Below are 25113 nucleotides of genomic sequence, written 5' to 3'. Positions count from 1 at the left end.
TATCCCCCACCCCAAGTTTTCCACATTGCAGCCTTTTCTCCCATAGCCCCATGCAAATCTAGGATGCCCACTGTTTGCATATGGAGTGAAAAAGGGCTGCAATCTGCTTAAGCTTTGTGGGAGAGGGGGATGCACTTGATACAGAGTGTTGAGTCTCTGGGTATGCAGCTGGGGGCAAGTATGACGTACTCCTCATGTATTTTTCAGTTTGTAGCACCATGTTTTTGACTCTGCTGTATTCAGCACTGTCTTTGAATTTCTCGGGCTGCAGGGTGGGCAGAATCTAACATATGAGTCCCAGGAATGAAACCATATATATGCATTCAATATATGCATTCAATGAATCTCTTACGTGCCATCTTGGACTTTTAAGCAGCATGCAGTGCTGTGATATATCTTCAGTCTCAGGCCAGACATTCACTAGAACAATTGTCACTCAATAGGTTTATCTCTGCCAGTGTCTTATAAACACACAAACAAAATTGCTGGATGCTTGGTGCCACACACAGGGGTTTCTGGCAATTTAAGAAAGCAGCTTCTCTTGCCAGCCCTTCTAAATTCACAATGTTCTGTTCAGTCCTCTAATCATAATACTATTCTTTTCTTGTGGGCTTCGCAACCAGATAATTGACCTTGACTGCTTGGTTCTGTGCCTTGTTTCTGGCTTGGCATGCAAGACACACGTTGCAGTCAATTATTTTGTGGTATAGCCTGCAGCAGTGCGGGTTTCTGCCCAAATCAGTTTTTGATATCCATAAATATGATGAGGGTTAGATATCTTGAAATATGATGAGGCAATAGGCCTATGTACCTTATACTGAAACATAGTTGGCTGACTTTAGGCAGCCAAGAAACTATTTGGGAATTGAGTTTCAGATATTCAACCCATCAGCCACACACCCTCTTTTACTTAAGGGCATTGCTACTGTAGCCAGATTATCCAGTGAAAGAGTAAAGCTTATTGAGGGTAAATAAGGGAATAAGAATGCTTCTGACTAGTGTAGGACAAGGGAAGCAGTGCTTGTACATGGAAACGTATATGTGTGCTGGTATAAGGAGGTGAGGCTTTCTGCAGTTAAAGGAGCTGGTACACAAGAACGGAAAGGTAAACGGATCTGATAGGAAATGATGTGGGAGAGGCAAGGAAGTTGAGTAAGAGCTGGATATGTGAACATCCAGATTTATGAATACCATTCTGCACATCTTTTTGCATCATATACCAGTGTTTGAAAAGCATGTTCCAGTGGCAACTTCCTGCTCTCCTAATCAGCTACCACCCAACTATGGCATTTGACCTGGAACTTCTAGACCCGATGAATCAAATTCATTGTGATTTGCCCTGGCCCAGTCCAGGAAAGGCATGCTTTCTAGCTGGTGCTTCATGAGTAGAGATGGGCTGAGCAGCTCAGACATAGCCTGGGAGTTGTGCCCAACAATGTCATTGCATAAATGGGAAAGTTTTCAATTCTGCAACAGAACTTCCCCTCTCTCCCCCAAATCTACTTTGGGGGTTCCCCTCCAAAACAGACTCAGAGGTGCGTGTTCAGGAGGCACACAGGGTGATGGGAGGAAGGAGAGAGTTTTCTTTACGAAGTCATTATGCGCGCACAAGGACTTTGCTGGATTCAGTAAACTTCCCCCCTGCAGGTGCCCACCCTCAAGCTCATTCACATTGGTGGGCGGGGCAGGTGATAAAGTTGTGTGTTGTTGGCAGAGCCCTGCTCCCTGTGTGAGCAGCTTGTGAGATTTTTCATTTTGTATTTTTTAAGAAATACAAAACTGTATTATTTGTATCTTAAAAGCCTTCCCAATATTTATGCTTACAAAAAATGCACACGTGTTCTAAATGCTTTTGAACTACTATTTTGAATTAGGCAATAAAACCACACCACTGTGTCAGAAATATATGCAGTAAGCACTTTTATGAGATCTGATGTTAATTTGGCTTCTATGTTTCAAAGGATGTAGCATGTAAGAGATCTTTTCAAATGCAGCTGAATTAAGACTCAGTAATTGTGTGCTGTTCCCCAATCCAAATTACTATTTCCAAATTAAACATTTAAGTGGTTTTGTTAAAAAAAAAAGACAGCTATGAATACCACCTCCCACCCCACGGATAACTTATATGGTGCTTAGACAAACCTGAAATACTGTGTAGGGAATTTCCCTACTGTACTGTACTAGGAAACTACCCCGCACGTATTCCAGTGTGTTATATGCCAGCAATGCCCTTCTCCTGTTTGCACAGGATAAGTGGTTCATTTCTTGCAAGAGAATAAATAGATATAAATCCAATATTGAAAACAGCAGCATTCACAAACCACCAAGAGAACATTTCTCTCTCTCAGCACTCTACTGCTAACTAATGCCAGTTACCATACCTCAACGAAAAGGCTCCTCTGTGAAACTACAGAACTAGAATTTATTCACAAACTCAGTTTGATTATGACTTGGCTTATCTTTCCCTTTTTGAAATTATTTATCACTAGATGAGGGTGTATTAATTATGTCTCTCCACTGTAATATTGGCTGTTTCAATTGTCTTGTTTTAATGATAGTTACTTTTATACATTTTGTAAATTTTTAACATATTGTGAGGCATGTAGAAAGGCTTGACTTTATTGCTTTGGGAAGCAGTATAGAAATAATCATCAGTTTTTATTCAGTACTTTGAAGGTTTCCATTTGGAGAGGAAATTTATTATAAATAACTTACAATCAATAAAATATATACTTAATTATTATCCAGCTTTTTGTTCATTGTTAATTATAATCTGCAAGGAAGCATGTCCTCAATGAAATCAGTATGATTCAGTGTTTTAGGGTTGGGACACAAGAGTCAGAAGCATGGAAGACACTACCAAATTCACTTCCCACAAGATGTAATGCCGGCCACCAACTTGGGGGACTTTAAAAGATTAGACAAATTCAAGGAGCATATTGGGTATTAGTGATTATATTTAACTCCACTGCAAAGGCATTATGCATCTGGCTATCAGTTGCTGGGAAGCACAAGTAGGGAGAGTGTTGCTGCGCTCAGGTCCTGCTTAAAGACTTGGTGTAGGCATCTAATTGGACCACTGTGAGAACAGCATGCAGGATTAGATGGGCCTTTAGCCTGAATCAGCAGCGTTCTCCTTCTGAAAGGTGACTGCTGCACCTTCTGTCAAAATGACAGACGCTCACTTCTTATGCAAACTCAAGGAAATCTTTCCCATGTTTGTCTTTTCCTGCAGGCAACAGCCTCAGATTCCAATCACCACAGGGACGGGTGTGGTCTATCCTGGTGCTATTACTATGGCAACTACTACACCATCGCCTCAGATGACATCTGATTGCTCCAGCACCTCGGCTAGCCCTGAGCCCAGCATCCCTGTCATTCAGAGCACTTACAGCATGAAGACGGACAGCGGGAGCCTTGCTGGAAACGAAATGATTAATGGGGAAGACGAGATGGAAATGTATGAGGACTTTGAGGATGACCCCAAATCAGACTATAGCAGTGAAAATGAAGCCCATGAGGCTGTCACTGCCAACTGAGGATGTCTGCTGAATTAAAGTACTCTGACTTTTTTTTTGTTTTTGTTTTGAACAAAAAGTTCTTAAATGAGCCTGCATGCATGTGTGGCTCCTACAGTTACATCTGCAGAATGGTCTTAAATGTTTCTTAATGTGTGACACAGATTGTTCCCTAATTTTCATGAACTTTTTTTAAAATTTAGGTGAAGACATTAAGTATCAGACATTGGGACTTGAAAACTTATACAAATCAATAGCTGTCTTACAAGTCTTTCCTTTTTTGTCTATATTTTTTTTCTCCTCCTGGATGCTGAGAAAAAGGTTTTAAGTTACTGTTTTAAATGGGGGTTTTACATTCTCACTCAGGTATGCTGTGCCAGCCTACAGGTTGTGAATGTGTTTTTATTCTGAATTATTTTAGAAAACAAAAACGAAACAAAAAAAAAGTGCAAATTTCCTATCATGAAACAGAACAAGTCCTCATGTGCATCAGTGTGTCTTTGCTCATCTTTTTTAAACAAGGTCTCTAAATTCCATTTTTTTTCTCCACATGTATAGCTGACCTTCTGATGTGCCAAACTTTCATAACTTTTTAATCTTAACATTTAAAAAAGTCTTAAGGGAGACACTGTAAAGTCTTAGACAATCCTTTGGCATCTTAAAATATCTATATATCTTTTTAAAAAAGCCTAATTTTTCCAGAAAATGGTAAAGTACTCAGGAATCTGGAGACAGGATATTCTTAAAATAGTGAACATGATTTCCACAATGCACTTGCCCAATTGCTTCTGCCTCTTGATGTACCATCAGTATAAAATATTACGTAAGCACAAAAGAGCGATCACCAGCTACAGACAGGCCTGTCTTAAGAATGTATGGCCAACTCCAAATCCTTTCACTGCCCCTTGCTTTTAACCCTTACATTCAGTCTTAACTACATTTTATCTTAACAATGTATTCATTCCAGAATGTCAGGGGTCCACATACTGAAAAAAAAAGAAGAAATTTTAAAGTACTCTTGCGTTTGCATTATTTTCAGTTTGTTGTTGACTTCTTTATAAAATGCCCCTTCCCCCCTAAAAACCTGTGGTTTTCTTAAAATAGCAGGAAACTTAATACTGAAAGGTAACTATATGCTTAAATGGGAGATCATGTTTCTATGTGTCGAAAACATTTGGGAAAACACTATGATACAAAGGGATGCAGATGCTTTCAGTATTTGCGTAGTATGCATGTGCTATGTGTCTGTTTTATACTTTTAGGCCAGGAGCCAAAGAAGCACCCAGTTAGTTCCATAAAGCAACAGGGCTTGTGTTTTCTGAACCAAAATTCACCACCTCTTCGCATGAACCAAATTTGAAACTGAGGGAAGTTGTTTCAGAAGCAATTTGTGATGTGACATTGTTACCATGGTGGTTCAAAGGGGAAAAAGTAACAAAAATCCAACTGGGTCTGCATAAGCCCTGAAGCTCCCCTACAGCAGTTCTAAATTATCCCTTTCAGGTTCTCTTTACTTTGCATAGTATACAACATCTCACCTAGTCTTTCTCATGAGTTTCTGAATTAAATGCTGTCATAGTTTCGAATACTGCACTACATGTTGCCATATCAATAGCCAACCTAAAGGATCCATTTACTATACCCATCTATGATTTTTATACAGGAAAAGCCACACAAATCTTACTATCTCATATAAACTGTGTCAAATGCTAGTTTCACAAAACTAAAAAGAGTTCCAAGCTCATCCTATTATTTTGTCATTCACTGACATGGTTTTACTATACATGTGTAGGTTTCATATTGTTGCACAAATACATGCCTAACATGCAGAAAACTATCTGGAGGGCTCCATGTCTTGCCTGACAAACAAGACAAAAAAATAGCTATTTTCCAATCATAGTATCAGATCAATATTTGCGAAGTTGTCTCAAGCCTTCAGGTCAAAGATGCTGTAGAAATTATAATTATTCATTTCATTTCTGATATATAATTTTGTTAAATATATAAAGAAGCAAGGGGAGGTGGGAACAAAACATTCCCAAGTTAATAATCTAGGTCTTAATGGAAGTCAGTTTGCCCCCAAATTTTGAACTTGATCAATTTTATGCCCCATGGTCAAGGCCAGAGTCTACTGTTTCAGCTACTTATTCTCCTCATCAATACTTTCTACTGAAAACTACACCATCTCATAAATATGTATGTTTAGAATCAGGCCACTAATATTGAATCAGACTCTTTCGGAATATTTTGTTTACTTCATTATATCTTTAATATACTCCAGAAATATGGCAATTTTATAGGGGCAAAATATTTGTGTCCTAAGAATAAAGCCAACCATACATATAGTTCCTGATGTGGAAGCCACGCTTCCATTACATCTGTGTGGTGACCGCTCCAGGAACTGAACTGGTTGTGTGCAATTTTCTCTATGCCAGCAAAAACTCAACATGAATGGTCTGTGGTGTTGGACACACAGATATCATTTACTAATCCAGCTGGAGCACTACCATGCAAATGCAATTACATGCTGCCTATTAATTCTGTGAAGCAGGGTTGTGTTGAGAGTTCCACTTTGTGTAAAGATGCCATGTTTAAGGCTAGAAGAGTAGCCTCATCTCTTACTAGCTTTGCTCAGGGGAAAGAGTGCCAGGATTTCTAAAAACATTTCTGCACCTTCTTTGATGGCCAAACCTGCATGTAATAAATGTGTGGGCATGAACCTATTCTTCTGAAAACATGGGTTGCAACCCAAACTACAACCTTGCTTATGGAGCAGGGGGTTGGACTGAATGACCTTCAGGATCCCTTCCAACTCTATGACTAGGACAGATGGGGTTCTTTCCCTTTCCATAGCCAGCAATGTCTAGCATCTAGCTTACATACAATTAGATTTTTCATTAGATTGTGATCATTATATATTTCACTTCCTTGACTTCAAAGGCTTTTCATTAATAGAACCAACATAATGGCCATGGCTTACAATGCGTGAGCAAATCATTCGTACTTTGCTCCCCTCTGCTAGCACTGAGAGGAAACAAACCATAATCTCTGGCTCGAAACAGAAGCCTTTTTTTTGGCATTAAGCAGTATATAAATTTAATCATCAATGTTCCTTTGCTTGTGTGGCTGAACTACAGATTTTGTTTTGTTGTGCTTGGAACAAACCAAGAAGTGAAGCCAGTTTGTTGTTGGCTTTCCTATCATGGTTTTTTTTTGAGCTTGGATGTTATTCTAAGGCATAGATAGTCAGTTTTCCCCATGCAGCACTAGACAGGAGGAAGCCCAGCATGCTTCATTTGTGTACAGTAAACCATGGTTTGTGGCTTACCATGACATACAAACATAACCAATATCAGTGCAGAGTGTTGGCATGCTATCATACAACCTTGCACGGCTAGTAAAGAAAACTAATGCCCTGACAGCTTTCAGAAGCAACTGCTGGAGGTAGTCAGCTTTTGCAATATTAAAATAGAAAATTTAACCCAGACAAGCAAATAGGGACTGCTATGTTTACAAGATCAAATACTATTCTGACGTATAATACTCTCATCAAGCTTTGGCAGCCATTTTTAAATCCAAAATAAACTTATCTTTCTTTACTATTTATTTGAAAAGTGTTCCCATGTCTACAGCTGAAGCAATAGCCGAGATGTTAAAAGCACTTGCTGTGTCATTAGCTGGTGAGCGTCCTCTTTACCTAATTAAGGTACTAAAAGAAAATCATTTCTTATTAAAATTGTTTGGAAATTTGAAGCGTTCTAATACATGTAGTTTGGAGCGGAGGTACTCATTTTCCCTAAAGAATGACTATTTATTAATTTTCTACAGGTTTCTCCTGTTACAAATCTCTCCACCCTACAATTCATTTCTTTTCTCTGCATTTCTTCATGGTTTTTTTGTTGCATAGGTAGAATGCTGTATTGCTAACATTGTATTTTCTGTAATTATTTTTGCACAAAGGCAAACATTTAGTTTAGTGGGTTAATTTCTTTTTATAAATTTTATTACCATGCCAAAATAATATTCTGCAGGCTGGCGGAGAACAAAGGACTGTTCTTTAGGACTGAAACTTGATTTTGCTCATAGTACAAAAACACACACACACAGATGTTATTTCGTAAGTGTTATAAGCACTGGATATAAATGGTATTTTTTATCACTTCTAACTAATGTGAAACTGTTGTACAAAAACGACATGAACAAAAGTCATCTGTTTCGACTCGTGTGGGCCTGCCTCACAGTTGCCGGATTTGAGTCATTTTTATGTCTTTGTTATTTCATTTATTTATGCAAAATTCTTATATGTATGAATACTTTGTTTTAGCTCCAGCCCTGCATCTGTGTTGATGCTCCAAATCTTAAAGGTGCATTCTTGACAATGAATGGCTCTTCATGAATCAGCAGAGGGTAGAAAGCTACTTTGTTGGTCAGTTTGGGTAAAAAAAAAATGTATTTGACTCTGAATAGTGCAGAAACAGTGTATTATATTTATTAGCCAAAATCGGCTCTAAAGTGTCAGTAGAAAATCAAGGAAGGACAATCATATGGAAACAAACATTTATCCCCATTCTTAATTGGAGCTCAAAACAAAGTTTTTGATTAGTCACCATCTCATCTTCGTTTTTTCTTAAAGTGTAAATATAACATAGGAAATAGAATTTTATTTTTTGTTCATGGATACCTAGTGAAGTATAAGTTATGTATTTACTTTGTTCTGTATCAGTGTACATTGGTCCATATTAAATGCTGACAAATCACTGTACCTCATGTAGATGCTGAATTTACACCTGCAGTGCGAGAGCAGTGTTGTGGACCTGTGGCAAGGATGGCAAGTCGCCTCACTTGTGCCCTCCTTCAAATTGGAATCCTGTATTTCATAAACACTTAACCTTTCAAACTATTTCACCTGCTTATAGAACAGGGGTGAGGAACCCCTGTGGTTCCTCAAAATTTTGCCAGACTACAACTCCCATGAGCCCCAGCCCTGATGGGAGTTGGATTGCAGTCTCCAGAGGGTCAGAGGTTGCCCACCCCTGCTATGGAATAACAATCCTCATTGTCTTCACTCTCTGGTAGTAGCATCATAGTTATTGGGACTAATAAAATACTAGTCAGAGAGATACAGCCTAATAGTCTGCTCTTCAGGACTGCTGCACCAGCAAATTAGTACATAGGATGTGGAATGTCTATTCCTCTTGGGCAGCACTACAGCCTATTACTTCAGCCAAGTGAAAGGATGTAAATGACATTTACATTCCCATTTAAATAAACGGGGCACGTTGGTTATAACTGACAAGTCCCACTGAATTTATTAAATGAAACATAACTTTCTCTTGATTGGAGCCATGATGTGACACTGTTGTTGCAGGCTGAAGCAACAGCTAATTCTCTTACACTTTTGCCAGTGTGGTTCTATAAAATTCCTCAGAAGTAAATGAAATAGTATAATTCATCACTGAATGGCTTATCTCCTCAAAATATACCACCCAGATATATTTCATTCCCACCTCCCACGTAATTAGAGTTACTGTAAAAAGCAACTGGCTTAAGAACTGGTTTACTTAAGTGCCAGATTTCTAGTTTAGTTTGGGCTCAATTTGCTTCATAATTTTCAGCTTGATTCCAAGCGAATCTGATGGAAGTTCTTAGATTTTGTCTGAAAGCAACCAATGTGAATAGTAAAAAATGTGTCAATGTGAATGACAAACTAAGTAAATAAATGCACACATGAACAAATGATGCTCTGGAAGGCCTTTGTAAGCGATGCCAGTTTAACACTAAACCGCTTCGGATCTGTGTTTGGTGTGGAATAGTATCAGCATGTTTGAAAAAGTAAATAGTTAAATTGACTTGATATTTAACCAATACAAACTAAAGTCTTAATAAAACACAATGTCACAGGGTTTATGTTTATAGTGAGGAAAATAGCTCTGATCAAAGGGCCCATTTCTAAGAAAATAAGTTGTAGCCTTAAACATCTATCCTTATGCTGTGGACAGCAGCTCTCTAGGGGAACAGGCAGTCTTCTGCCTTCCCTGCTAACTGACACTTTTTAACTGGAGATGCTAGGGTTTGAACCTGGGACCTTATACATGCAATACATGTGCTTTGTCACTGAGCTGAACCCCCTCCCCCTCCCCCATAAATGTATGAGGGTACCCAGATATGTCGTTTGGGGGAAGCTGTGGGATTGCCAACTGATCCAGAATCAGTGTGCAAGAGGCAGCGTAAAGAGGGGGGTGCTATTACAGCAGGGGAACAACTCGATAGGTGGGTGCATGTTATGTACAGCGGTAACTTGAAAACAGTGATTGTTTAAATGACTGTGTAAATGAAACAATGATTGTGTAAATGCAAGCATCCCCTAATACAAAGTTAAAGCATGATATCCTACTGTACCTAATGTTGCTCTTCGTCTTATTAAAACCTGACTTTTTTTTCTACTTCACTGAAAATAACTTCCCAGTAAGAAAACGCTACAACGCTCCAATTCAGGAAAGCACTTAATGCTGAAATCTTCAAGCCACACATTCTGGAGTAGCCCCAATGAAAGCCCATGGTGCTACTTTAGAGAAGGTGGTATGAAGATCTTAGCCTCAGGCACCAGTTTAGCGTAAAGCAACCGAGCCATTCTACCGAAGTCCAAAAGAGTTAGGTATATGTTTAAAGCTGAGCAGAATTTTATGTGTCTATCTGGACTGGATCTTCAGTACCAACAACTGCTCTAGAATGCAGCTGGTAGAATGTAATAATAGAGTATTTCATATTTTCAATTTTAAAAAATAGTCTCAGATCCTAGACGTTTGCATGTGTGTTTAAAGACTGAAGTTGGCACTTAAGCATGTCCTGTTTAAAGACTAACATGTGACCTCATTTGATTTTCTTTTACAAAAGGCACTTACTCTTTTTCTCAAACTCTTACTTTCCGCCTCCTCCCCCCACTGCCCCCCCATTTCCTTTTATTATCAACCATTGTTCTCTGCAGTTCTTGGACAACATGTTTGATATACTGTAATGCCACAGTTCCATGTTAGAATGCAAAACAAATAATATTTACATAAGTGGGTTGGTATCTTTTTTCTTTATATCCAGTTTTATGCTATTAGACTACATACCTTCCCTCTAAATAACTTGTCCAAGATTTAAGTTTTAAGAGCTGACAAAATGATATTCTGAGATAGTTCACTCATTGTTTTCAAAGAGGAGGGTGGGTCTGGGGCATATGTGTGAAAGGATAATGTTTCCAATTGGTATTTATGGCAATATGAAAGTTATAAAGCAGCTTAGTGACACAGTTTGCTTTATAACTTCTGCTTTCTTCAAAAACCACAAGTGAGGTCCTTGGTGCTCTCAAAAAAGTTTGGGGAATGTGCAAATATTTAACTGTTTCTATGCTGCACATTGCAGATCTGCTTGTGTGCATTCTCCGTATTGTCTTCCTTTGTCATTTGTGTTTTGCTTTCTCAAAAGCACAGGGTTGTTTTTCCTGCCCCCGCCTCCCTTGTACCCTTCATCAGCCTGTAGCAAATTTCCGAATGTTTTAGTATTTCTGTTCCTTCATTATTGTATTTGCCATGTACAAATGTTTTTATTACGTTAAGACAAGCTTATAAGCTGTTACTACATAACTTATCTTACTGTAACTCTTTTCTTTCCTGACATTGTAATTTGTTTGTGATGTATATTGTGAGATTGTATTCTATGTTAATTTAATCAGCACAATTCACTGACATGCTGGACTGACATGCTAGCTGCTGTTTCAAAGTGTAAAGTTTTTGTGTAGAGTTGTTGGGGGACAACTGAGACTCCCTTTGTCAAGGTACTATGCTTTGGTTCCTATAGCAACACTGTGGGTGTGGCTCTTATGATGCTAGGGCTGCTGATTCTACACCCACAAGCATTTTTTTTTTTTTTTACTGGCAAGTTTTCCGTGTAGAAATTCTATATACAGTGCAGGTACCTATCTGGGCCCAGGGCTGGTAATTATTTGGGCATGTAGAGAAAAAACAAGCAAACCCTAGTGTCTATTGCTGCTTTGAATATGTTTTAAAAGTCTGAAAATGTAAATAGTTTATCAAAATAAATCTTGTACAGTCCAGTGTAAAGTTTTTAAATGAACTTAAAAGGTTGCCATTACATCTCTCTCACACTCTCCTCTTGAAGCAGTTTAAAAAGAAGAAAAAAGTTTGCTAAGGATGTTGATTTTTTTAAAGTATCTGTGCTCTTAATTTAAGCGGGGGGGAACGAATCATTCTTAGCTTTGCTTCATAGCATAAACCGATTTCTTGGATTTTGTTGTGCAGTATTGACGTGAGGTAAATTAAATATTAAATAATTTTTCAGTGGTACTTTTAAGAGTCTTCTCCTCTCCTCAGAAATTAATGGAAAAGACAAAACTGAAAAAAGACTGTCTTTATATCGTATATTCTGGTGTATGTTGGCACCTTACCATATTTGAGGGGATTTTTTTCCTTTTTCCTTCCTTTTTTTTTTTTTTGCACAAGGTGCTTTCCTGATATGTTAAACATGTCATCATTGGGTGATACCATATGCCATGATAAGGGGTTCTGACCCCTCAGGGGAGTGTCTATAAGACTGCCTATTTATGCTCATTTACCTCAAGACTGTCCTCTCTACCCTTAATCTATTCACCATCACTCCATCTTTTGTACTGCTGTTGACACTTACAGATTAAAGATAAATTTTGTTTTATGATATGTGTGTGGCTTTTTCTGTGCAGCCTATTCTGTTCTTTCTATACGTAACAGTCCGCTTCAGATCCCAAGGAGCTGCTCGTGAGAAAAGGCCCTGCAGATCAAGTGACCAATTCCTTCTGAGCAGGCTCACCTCCCTCCGTGCTCATTGTCAGTCTACTTATTGCTTTCTCATGTCACATCAGCAGTTTGGTTTTTGAACTTTGGCTCGATAAGCTCAAGTCGTAGTGTGTGATGTGTAAGCAGGAAAGGCTTGTAAAGTAACCCTGTATGAGATGGGTATTTTGAAATACCAAATAGGAATGGAACAGAATAAAAGTTATCTCTTTGTCACCCCCTTCATTTTCATTTCTCTTACAGCCTCACTAGACAAACCAACTGAACCAGAAAATATGAGCACAGTAACACCATATTGCCTTTGGCCCAAACAGTATAACCCCTATATAATATTTTTATTAGCAGTTCTTTGTGTCCTCATGGGAAAACAATGAAGAACATTCAGGTGTCCCATAATAATAGTAGACAATTCTGACAGGAGATTTTAGCCCACTTCCTCCAGTTATTTTTTAAGACCAAGTGTAGGAGGGACAATCATGATGATTGTCTAAAATGATATAGCACAACTGACACACCTACTTAAATAAAAAGCCCAAGGTCAAAACACAGTTATTACATGGTTAATTGTTATCCTTTGTTAATTTATTTAAATTATTTATACCAGTTTTTCATCATCAAAGATGCCCCCGAAGCAGCTTGCAACCATCTGATCAACCATATTTTAAGCAACTACTAACATCCAAACTAAAAAGCTCAAAACCATGAAGGCATCAGAAAAATAACCATTCCATTCTCAAAAGAAAAACTGCATGCAGTAGCAAGGCAAAGCAGCATCATACTTGGAAACCAAGCAAACACAGGAATACTAAATCACTTTCATCAAATGCTTTATAAAGGGGGGGGGGGAGAGAGCAAACGGCTTGTTCCGTGGGGCAGGTTCATATGCTTATCATTAAAAAAATTGTAAGGGATCTCTTTCCCTTGCTCTCTACTTTTTAACTGAAAAGATCTTCTAATTGCTTTCAGGGACTATCAAGTTTAGAGCACTTTCCCACTGCTTGTAGGTAGGGTTTTCAGTGAATCTTGCCTTGAGTTTGGGATTCATGTCTCATCTTGAAAGTCCAATGGGGAAAATAGCTTAGCAAATTGCCACTATGATTAGCACAACAGCTCACCCTCTGATGATTTAGTTTAGTGCTAGCGCTGGGCGATACCTTGTTTTCAACATCATGATATATCAGCAGCTAAATACCGGTATATGGCCCAGCCATACACGGTGAGTGAGTCCCAATGCCTCTCAGGTTCACATGTGAGCCAAGGAGCTTCAGGGCTTCGCTGATCTGCTCAGCTGGGGGGGTGGAAGAGGCCTTCTGTCGCCGCCACCCCCCAGCTGAATAACTCCAACACCTCAGAAGACATCCTGCCCCCCAGCTGAGGAAGCCCTGCTGTTTCTCCAGCTTGCATGCATCAGAGGCCCCTATAGGCAGGGGCGTGGGAGTACTTTAATGGAGCCCTCACCCCACCACTGGCTCTCACGAGCCAGCAGCAGGTTGGGAGCTCTCTTAACTGCTCCATTGAGGGGAGCAGCAATCACACACCCCTCAGCAGAGCAGTTTCACGGAGCCCCAACCCCACCACTACCTTGTGCGCTCCTCAGCCAAGCAGTTTAAAGAAGCGGAGCAAGGAACAAGCTGTATCAGCGCCTCACTGATGCAGCTTTTTTCTCCCTCTGCCAGTAAGAGGGCAGAGTGGGATGGTGGCTTCACTCAGCAGTATATCGCTGGTGAAACCACTGCCGCTCCCGAGTCCCTCTGCCTCCAGAGCCAGCTGGAGGGTGTGTCAAGTGCGGTGGCGGTTTCACTGCTGAGTGAAGCCGCCATTGTGGTCTGCCCCTCATACTGGTCCAGGGTGATGTATCAATCTATCACCCAGGCCTATTTACAGAGGTACCTCGGGTTACAGACGCTTCAGGTTACAGACTCCGCTAACCCAGAAATAGTACTACTCGGGTTAAGAACTTTGCTTCAAGATGAGAACAGAAATTGGGCGGCGGTGGCACAGCAGCAGCAGCGGGAGGCCCCATTAGCTAAAGTGGTACCTAAGGTTAAGAACAGTTTCAGGTTAAGAAAGGACCTCCAGAACAAATTATGTTCTTAACCCGAGGTACCCCTGTAGTGCAAAAGGCTTTTCTGTGGGAAGCCATGTCGCTACATTTTGGGGTGGGAGAAAACAGATGTGCGTTAGAATTTTAATTAAGTCAAAAGCTGGTTGTTCCTATTGGGTAATCAGCAAGAATAAAATATTCAGTCCAAATAAGTACTGTGTTTAACTAATTAATCTCTTTAAGCCAGAGATGAAACTTGGACACAGGAGGACTAAATAATTAAAAAACACTACTACTACTAATACTACTATTACCAACATTACAAATTTCTAGCTGTTTTCTACTCAGTCTTCACCAATACTTTTATCAAGCCCTGACCAAGCCATTACCTATGTCTTGAAGTTGCAAGATCCCTCAGTCAGCAGAACCATATGGTGCAAAGTTTTGCTAAGATGTACCATCGCAGATTACAAGTAAGGAATACCATGTCTGAATACTTTCTCAGATAAAAAGCCTTCTGCATATAGAGCACTTGGAAAAATTAGCTGTAGTGGAGCAATGGAGACAAGTTTTTCCTACTGTCTGGGGAATTGGCAATTTGCTGTAATATCACAAATTGTATGGTTCCCCCCGCCTGTATATCTAAATCATTTCCTTATTAGGGGCCACCCCACATTTTCTTCAAAAAATTGCTTTGCACAGGTAACTACCATAGAGTTATCCAAATTTTCAAAAGTAGGGGGTCCATGGCTTGCTTTTTGAAAAATAGGGGGTCCTCAGTAATTAGCTAATTACTAATTGGTGCTACTTCTGAAAAGGCCCTGCCTCCAAGTGGATGTTCACTTGAGCCTAATTCAGCAATGGTATCTACATTCTACATATACATATACAGGAGCAGGCAATCCTTAAGGTGTCCCAAGTCATTTTAAGTTCCTTTGTCTAATGTTCCACGGTCACTACTATGGTTCATTTACACATATATTCAACCTGAACCCGCAATGGAGGGGTTCATAACATTAACACACTCTCCCATGGCTGCAGCCTTGGATCCAAACAGAAATCAGCCATGGCTCTCTGACCCTCTGTTCAGCTTGCTGTGCTTTATGGAGTACAACTGTTTTTCCTCCAGTCTACATCATCTCCAACTGCAGCCCTAAACTCAATGCTGCTTTGTCTCTGCTAACTAACTCAGAGCTCAGGGCAGGTTTCCACCTATTTGTTGGATGGCACAGTCTTTGCCTTGCTGATGCCTCACCTCCCTCTCTTATTCTGTTAATGGCCCATCTCCCAGGCGATCTCCTGAACACAGGAAGCTAACTCTCCAAGCGTTGATTAAATTCTGACACTTTCTAAATCCAGGAATTTAAGGAAATTGGGCACCCAGAACTCACAACAATATATAATACCTCCGAGATGACTGACAACGTAAAACATAATTGCTGTCAGGAAATTTTTATAGTCAGTTGTATTAAGAACTGCTTAAGTACATTTTTATTCACTTGGACAAGACAGAGTGTAAAAGCCTCTAGAATGGTGTTTAAGCTTGCTTGCAAAACCCAAGATGAGTGTGAAAGAAGCCTCGGTAGGATTGCCAGAAGCACATCTGGAGAATGCCTTTCCTTTGGCACTAGAGATGGGTTGATTTGCTCCTGTCCATTTTGAGGCTGGAGTGAATGTCACATAACACAGAACACTCAGAAATCTCACCCATCCCTGAATCATGCAACTAATCAAAGGCGGCTGGTGCTGGTCTATATAAGACAATGCCATTATCCTTCTGGCCTCTTCAGAAGTTTGTGCATTGGGTCAATTTCCCAACCCCCTACACGTTGCCAGCATACTTGAAGGGATTTGGGCAGGAAACTGTCCTTGGCATTTCAAGCTTTACTCAACAAGTTGCTGCCCAGTGTAGGTGGTGTGGACCCCACAAATGCCCCCTTATTTGGCAATGCAGATTATACTAGGCATGGATCAATGGGTGCACTGATTGAGAGCAAGGCATCCGAATAGATTGGCTTTCAAGGAGGCAGAGGAAACTACTCCTTATAGCTGGATGCACTTGGTTTTAATCTTAAATTGTCCACTGCTTGTTACAGAAACCTGAATACTGTAACAGCGATCCTAATCCCAATTTGTATATATTGTGTCTTCATGAGGGGAGGGAGGGGGATGGCCATTTTAACTTTAGAGAAAAGAACATGTGGAGCCATGGTATTTCTCATCCTGCTGCTTCTGTGTATTTTGAATTAAAAAGGGCTCACTGACAACACACTTCATCTTGGGGCTAAGCAAGTTTTGGTCCCAAACTTTGTCCTTTGCAAACTGGATCTGCTGGTTCAACAGACTGGCTCATCAGCTTACACTCCTGGCTTCCCCCCTCCCCCAGTTTTTAGGAATGACTCCTAGTAAAGGGCCAAACTTTCCCTAATCTCCTGGCAGTTGTCACTGATGAATCTTAAAGCCTGAAGCCTTTCAGTCACATACATTTTTCTGAAGTCATCCTAAGAAGGCTGCCAAACTCAGACAGCTGCTATATTCTGCAAATGTTTGCAAAGCTGTAGAGTTTCGGAATGCACAAGTCCTTGAGCAAAGTTTCCAGTGACTCCAGTTTGTGCAGGTCTGCACTTGCTTGCCTCTAAAATATGAATCTTTGGCGTTACATCAAAGTGTTGACTAATCGGCATATATGTTTGGGTGGGAGGGCAGTATTTCTAGCAATGCTATAATTTATGAAACATGATGTAATGATTAAACAGGTGGATAGGAAGGGTGAGTTAATTACATAATGTGTGAAAAGGAAGAATATCTGGGCAGCAGGCCAGCTATGCCATTGGTTCTTTGCTGCTTCCCTTGAACAATTAGACAATTTAACACTATATTCCAGGAGTTCTGGTAAAATATATCAAAATAATCAAAGCCTGTTTGTTTCAAATATCCAAGTATTGAAAGCATACATCAAATATGCAGGTCTTTGGTGTCGTGATGTATTGCCCAGTTGGTGAGTGGAAAAAAAGGATCTCTGACTAAGCACTACAGATTTTACAGAAATGTACAACCCTAAGTGCTAATTCATATGAGGAAATTGGCATGTTGAAAATTTGGAGTGATTCCACACAGCATTCAGTATGACCTAAAGCAGTACTTGCTTCTCCATCTGCTCAGCTTGGGTTTCCTTACCATAGATGTCTCAGGATTACCAAAAGTGGGTTTACTGGAGATACAGACAATGGATTGAGTCAAGAACCCTCAGGTCAAGACGTAAATATGAGTCTGTTCTTCAAGAGGGCATTCAAGCCCATACTGGGACAGTGAAAGAATCATCTTCCTGGATCCACAGGTGCAGATAACAGCTTTGACCTTAATGACGAGGCCTTAGTTTTGCAGCAGATGTGGTCTGAATGAAGGTCCTATTTCAGCCATACCCCCAGGGTAGGCCCCTAGCCAATCCAACAATTCCATGTTATTTCAAGAGCTTCTACAGAGAACAAACGAAAGATTGTGCTCAGTGTTAGAATTCACTTCCTTAACTCCAGTTTGTTTGTTTTTAAAATAGACTTTAGCTTGTTCTGAGGCCTTTGGAGTCCAGTTTGCCTTCCATTTTGGAGAAGGATTTTTTGCTTTGAACCTGCTTTTTCAGTATGGAAGCAGTTTGTGACCATTCTTCTCTAAGCCAGTGTGATAGACGAGCAGGAGTTTGAGTGGTGGGTAGGGTGGAAAATGGAAGATGTACAGGGAGGTTCAGTGCAATCTGTAAGGGAAGAGGTGGGGTGGTGGGCGTAGAGGAGAACCAAGATGAAGAGTCCGGGCAGTCAAAGGCAGGGGAGGTGCTGTAGGAAGCCTCTGAGGTGGAAAAGAAGGTCCCAGAGAGTCCTGCCATTGGGCTCTCCTCCATGCCTTCCCCCACTGTCTCCATTGACAACAAGGAGCATAAAGCAACAGGAACAAGGATCGCCTGCTGCCATACGAACCTACCCGGACACTGAGGTCATCTTCTGAAGCCCTTTTTCATGTGCCTTCTTCCACAAGAGGTCTGGAGCATGACAACATGAGAACAGGCCTTTTCTGCAGTGGCTCCTCATTTGTAGAATGCTCTCCCCAGGGAGATTCACCTGGCACCTTCATTATACAACTTTAGGCGCCAGACAACAAAAACATTCCTCTTTAACCAGGCATTTGGTTGAGTGCTGGGGGGTGTATTGGGTTGTTGTTTTGATTATGTATTTTGTGATTTTATATTGTCATTTTATATTGTATACTATAAACCATTTTCCCAGTAGTAATGTATGGAAGTGAGAGCTGGACCATAAAGAAGGCTGATCGCTGAAGAATTTTTTTTTTTTTTTTAAATAATATTTTTATTGCTTATTTTCCAAAGTCAAAATCCATCATCAATTTACACAACAAAAGCAGTTTTACAAAGAAAAGAAAAAGTTAGAAAAAAGAAAATTCACATTTCCACATCTTTTTTCGTATTCAACTGGACTTCCCCAAATCTTCCATCCCTGCATTCTTTACAATAAAAAAGTATTATACAGCAAATTAATACCTTGTTTCGTATGTTTTTATACTTTCATCTATTTATATATTCCAAATTAAAACTTTTCACCGTTATAACTTAGTTTCAATCATTTTCAATTCTCAATACTGAAGCATGTTTTCCTCAAAACTTAGCAAATTCTCAACTTTCATATAGCTTATAATGTTTTTGTAGATAGTCCTTAAATTTTTTCCAGTCCTCTTCCACTGCCTCTTCTCCCAGGTCTCGGATTCTGCCCGTCATTTCGGCTAGTTCCATGTAGTCCATCAGTTGCGTGTGCCACTCTTCCAGTGTGGGTAGCTCCTGTGTCTTCCAATATTTAGCTATAAGAATTCTTGCTGCTGTAGTTGCATATAAAAAGAAAGTTCTATCTTTCTTTAACACTCTCTGGCCCACAATGCCCAGGAGGAAGGCTTCTGGTTTCTTATTAAAGGTATACCTAAATACCTTTTTCAACTCGTTATAAATCATTTCCCAAAAGGCCTTCACTTTCGGACATGTCCACCAGAGGTGAAAGAATGTTCCTTCAGCCTCCTTACATTTCCAACATTTATTATCTGACAAATGGTATATCTTTGCAAGTTTGACTGGGGTCATGTACCACCTGTACATCATTTTCATAATGTTTTCTTTTAAGGCACTACATGCCGTAAATTTCATACCGGTGGTCCATAACCTTTCCCAGTCTTCAAACATAATGTTGTATCCAATGTCTTGTGCCCATTTAATCATGGCTGATTTAACCATCTCGTCTTGAGTATTCCATTTAAGCAACAAGTTATACATTCTTGAAAGCACTTTCGTCTTAGGTTCAAGTAATTCCAACTCTAATTCTGATTTTTCCACCTGGAAGCCGATTTTTTTATCTTTTTTAAAGATCTCTAAAATTTGGGCATAATGCAACCAGTCTCGCACCTTTCCTTTCAATTTTTCAAAACTCTGCAACCTCCAAGTGTCACCTTCTCTTTCTATTATTTCACAATATTTTGCCCAGCCACCCCCCATATTAAGTATTTTTGTGGCCTTAGCCTCCATCGGTGATAACCACCTCGGAGTCTTATTTTCAATTAAGTCCTTGTATTTAGTCCAGACAATGAACAAAGATTTCCTGACAATATGGTTTTTAAACATCTTGTGAGACTTCACCTTGTCGTACCACAAATATGCATGCCATCCAAAAGCATTGTTAAACCCTTCCAGATCTAGGACATCAGTGTTTTCTAACAAAAACCAATCTTTCATCCAGCAGAAGGATGCAGCTTCATAATACAACCTTAAGTCCGGCAGGGCAAATCCCCCTCTTTCCTTTGCATCTGTTAATATTTTAAATTTTATTCTGGGCTTTTTGCCCTGCCAGACAAACTTCATAATGTCCCTCTGCCACTTTCCAAAACACTCTACTCTGTCCACGATCTGCAGGGCCTGAAACAGAAACAACATTCTTGGCAATACATTCATCTTAACGGCAGCAATTCTTCCCAACAAGGAAAGTTTCAATCTTGACCAAATTTCTAGGTCCTTTTTGATTTCGGTCCAACATTTTACATAGTTGTCTTTAAATAGATTCAAATTTTTCCCGGTCAAGTTAACTCCCAGGTATTTCACTTTTTTAACCACATTTAATTCTGTTTCCTTTTGAAACCCATCTATTTCTGAAGGTGTCAAGTTTTTTACCAAGACCTTGGTTTTTTGTTTGTTTAACCTAAATCCTGCCACCCGACCAAACTCAGAAATTAGTTCTAAAGCTCTTTTTGTGCTAGATTCTGGCTCCTGTAATGTCAAAACCAAATCGTCTGCAAAAGCCTTCAGTTTATATTGTTTTCCTCCGACCTGTATTCCTTGCACCTGCTGATCCTTCCTAATCAAGTTAAGCAACACCTCCAGGACAGAAATAAATAGCAAGGGTGATAAGGGGCACCCCTGTCGTGTTCCTTTTTCAATTTTAAACTCCTCTGTCACCACATTATTTACTATCAATTTAGCTTTTTGCTCTGAATAGATTGCTTCAATACCATTCTGGAACGCCCTTCCCACTCCCATCCCTTCCAAATTTTTCTTCATAAACTTCCAAGATATATTATCAAAGGCCTTCTCCGCATCTATAAAAATCAAAGCTGCTTTTGTATTCAAATTTGTCTGCAGTAACTCCAAAACATCAACAATATTCCTGGTGTTGTCAGACAAATGCCTTCCAGGGAGAAAGCCTGCTTGGTCTTTATGAATTACTTCTTTTAAAACTTTTTTCAGTCTATTTGCCAAGATATCAGCAAAAATTTTGTAATCCACGTTTAGGAGTGAGATGGGACGGTAATTCTTAAGTTGAGTCTTTTCAGATTCCAATTTTGGTATCAAGGTGATGAATGCCTCTTTCCACGATTCTGGTGCCCCCTTCCCTTCCATAATTTGGTTACATACCTCCATTAATGGTTGAACCAAATATTCCTTCAATGTCTTATAGTATTTGGAGGTAAGTCCATCTGGGCCTGGGGATTTGCCCAATTGCATGTTCTGAATGGCACTTTCAATTTCCTGTTGTGATACTTTGTAATTCAGGGCTGTTTGTTTATCTTGTGTAAGCTTTTGCAGGCCATGACTTTTTAAAAATTTATTTATCTCCATCTCCACTTGGGGTCCTTGGGTGAACAATTTTTTAAAGTATCTCTGGAAACACTTTCTAATTTCTTCTGGTTTCTGAATACATTCTCCTTCAACCTCTAGATTGGTAACAAAGTTCAGTCTTTGTCTCTTTTTCAGCTGCCATGCCAGCAGCTTCCCACATTTATTAGCCGACTCGAATGATCTTTGTTTCATCTGTTTAATTTTCCATTCAATTTCTTGATTTGTCAATTTCACATATTGTGCTTGATGGAATTTTATTTCTCTTAAAACCTCTTTTGATTTTGGATTAAGTCTCAACTTTTTCTCTCCGTCTCTTATCTTCTCCAAAATCTTATCCTTTTTACCATTCCAAAGTTTTTTCTTTATGGTATTCTGTTGTATCAGAAACCCTCTCATAACAGCTTTACTCGCGTCCCAGATTGTTTTCTTTTCCACCGAAGTGTTCAAATTTATTTCAAAGTAATCTTTCATCGTTTTTTGGGCCTTCTTCACAATCTCCTGATCTCTAAACAAGGAGTCATTCATTCTCCATCTGAAGGATCCAGCTGGTGTGAGTCTTAAATCTATTTTCAAAGCATTATGGTCGGAGCAAGTTTTGGGGCAGATCTCTATTTTTTTAGTCTTAGGAGCCAGTCCTCTAGATATCCAAATTTGGTCGATTCTTGTCCAGGATAGGTGGGCTTCAGAAAAGAATGTTCCCTCTTTACCTAGAGGGTTTTTTGTCCTCCAAATATCAATCAAGTCCATATTGTCTGTAAGTTCAAAAAAAGTCTTAGGTAGTCTGCCATCTTTAGTCAGATTTTGATTTTGTGACTTATCCATATGCGTGGAGACAACCCCATTCATATCTCCCATCAAAATGATGTTAGTATAGTCAATATATTCCAGCATTATCTCATGCAGCTTCTTATAAAATTCTGATTTCCCCTCGTTTGGTGCATAAATTCCTACTATCAGAAATTTTTCTCCTTGTGATTGTATTTCAATCGCCAAAATTCTTCCTTGTTCATCTTTAAACACAAATTTTGGTGCTAGGCTCTCCTTTGCATATATCACAACTCCTCTTTTTTTGACTTTATCTAATGATGTAAAATCTTGGCCTAGTCTCTTGTTGGTTAATACTCTTCTATGGAGCCTAGTTACATGAGTTTCTTGAAGGCAAATGACGTCTAATTGTTCTTTCCTCAATATATGAAAAATTCTCTTCCTTTTCTCGGGGGAATTTGCGCCATTAATATTCCAACTAAAAAGCTGCAAAGACATCCTGGCTCAATTTGTCAACCAATGGGGTTGTCTCCCTTGTCGTCTATATCCAGAGGTGGATCTGGTTTTGCACCAGGCGTGGGGGGTGGCCAAGTACCTATTGTTCCTTTCCGAAGGTCCTCCCCGTAATCGTTTAGGAACTTTTCTTGCTCTTCTGCTGATCTAATTTTTACCTTCTTCCCTTTCACACTGAAAGATAGTCCTTGAGGGAATTCCCACCTGTATCGGATTGAGTTGTTTCTCAGTAAGCTTGCCAGGTCTTTATATGTAGTTCTTAAATCCAACAACTGTTTTGGTATATCTCTAAAGATTTCTGCTGTCTTTCCCTGTATCACCAATGGATTTTTAAAATGTAGGCCGAGTATGTTCTCTTTTTCTTGCTTGTATCTCAAAATGATCAAGCAATCTCTTGGTTTATCCTTTTTGACCACTCTTCCCAATCTAAAAGCGGTGACAATTTTGAAATCCTTCTCTTCTGCCAAACCCCAGAACTTGGATATTTCTGCTGTCAAATAGCCAATCAAGTCTTCTTTTTCTAGTTCTGGGATGTTTCTAAGCCTAAGATTGCTTTCCCTATTTTTCAATTCTGCCATCGACAGATACGCTTGCTGTTCAGTAACCTGTCTACTCAGTGGTCTTACTTCCCCACTAAGTTCCTCTATCCTTTTTTTATTAAGGTCTGCTTTTGTACTTGCTTCCTCAGCTAATTTTCGATTTTCTGTTATACTTTTTTCAAAATTTCCTATTGCCTGTGTGTTTTGGGCAACTTGGTCTGTCAATCTATTTATTGTAGCTGTCACCTGGTCAAATTTGGACGCTTGTTCATCTGCTTTCTTGTTTAATGCCGCCAGCTGGTCCAATATTTCTTTAGATACAGGGTCTAGCCCTCCTGCAGCCATATCCCCAAAAGCTGGCTGTCTAGATTGGCCTTCTTGTAGACCTGTCACAATTGGAACAGATGACCTACGTACCTGCACTGGCAGAGTTGATTGCAACAGTTCAGTTTGTTTTGCTTTCTTAGCAGCCCTTGTTTTTGCTGCACCACTCATTCCACAGCTGTCCAAGTTTCAAGGTCAAATTGTAAATCCCATGGGAAAAGCAATCTAGAAAATAAACAGCCAAGCACAAAAAAATTCCAAGGCAGGCAGCAGTTCTCAGAGACAAATAGTTCCACAATCCAGCAGGGGGAGCTCCCCAAAAAATTAGGGAGAAGGATAAAAATTTTCCACCATTAAGTTCCCAAATAAAAATTGAATAGAAACCAAAACAGGGGAGAGAGCCCTCTGAGTTCACTTTAAACTGCAGAAATAAAAGTTCTTTACAAAGGTGTACACCACAGTTCCTTTCTTGTAATTTACAAAGTAGCCCAATATAACTTTATGCCTCATACACAGTTACCGCTGTCTGATGTTACTTTGTATCCAGACAGCCCGAGAGCTGAGTTCGTAACTTTGTAATCCACAAAAAGTAGAGAGGAAAATCACAGTCTCTGTCCACTTATAATATAGTTTTAACTTTTCTTTTACTTTTAACCAATCAAGTCCAAATTTGCAGGGTATATTCCAACTTCTTTTAAGCTCCTTTCAAAGCTTCAGTTTTAATAAAACTTTGCTTGATACTTTAAACAAAGACGGAAGACTGACTTCCTTTTTAGCGTCTCCCGCTTTCAGCCAAAATTTACAAATTTGAGTTCAAATAGAGTCTCAGATTTCTTACTCACGAGTAAGTAGTTTCAAAATCAAGTGTTGAAAGAAGAAAGGTCAGCGCTCATCAGCAGCAGCCGCGCGGCTTCACTTCCGCGGAAAGAGCGATGGATTCACAGCACCGCTACCCCCTCTACGTTCCGGGGCTCCTTACGGGGTCCCTTCTTCGTTTCGGAGGTCGCTCCTGGTGCCCGCCGAATCCCACGGCCACGGGCTCACTCTACCCGTGGTTTATCTAAGTGGGTCGTCGCTGTGCCGCAGCGCACGACCCTTTTCCGCGGAGCCCCTCTTCAGCAGCTGAAGAGGACCGCCATTGCCGTTTCGCGCCGCCTCCGGAAGTCTGATCGCTGAAGAATTGATGCTTTTGAATTATGGTGCTGGAGGAGACTCTTGAGAGTCCCATGGACTGCAAGAAGATCAAACCTATTCATTCTTAAGGAAATCAGCCCTGAGTGCTCACTGGAAGGACAGATCGTGAAGCTGAGGCTCCAATACTTTGGCCACCTCATGAGTAGAGAAGACTCCCTGGAAAAGACCCTGATGTTGGAAAAGATGGAGGGCACAAGGAGAAGGGGACGACAGAGGACCAGATGGTTCA

The 25113-nt window shown here is 39.9% G+C and overlaps 2 protein-coding genes across 32 annotated transcripts in view; one reads left to right on the top strand and one right to left on the bottom strand.

Moving 5' to 3' along the window:
• The window catches only part of SOX6 (SRY-box transcription factor 6), a 466488-nt gene extending 454258 nt beyond the window's left edge, over positions 1-12230 (top strand). For all 17 annotated transcript variants that reach the window (XM_080975160.1, XM_080975165.1, XM_080975162.1 and 14 more), the window contains one exon: positions 3236-12230. In XM_080975160.1, coding sequence (XP_080831286.1) covers positions 3236-3539 — 304 coding nt within the window. In that variant the 3' untranslated portion in view covers positions 3540-12230. The remainder of the gene's footprint in view (positions 1-3235) is intronic.
• The window catches only part of LOC308459771 (uncharacterized protein), a 179598-nt gene that overhangs the window by 63980 nt on the left and 90505 nt on the right, over positions 1-25113 (bottom strand). The window lies entirely within an intron of this gene.

This window comes from Podarcis pityusensis (assembly GCF_964106645.2).
Source record: "Podarcis pityusensis genome assembly, chromosome: 1".
Lineage (NCBI taxonomy): Eukaryota > Metazoa > Chordata > Lepidosauria > Squamata > Lacertidae > Podarcis > Podarcis pityusensis.
This window is presented reverse-complemented; position numbering and strand designations above follow the sequence as displayed.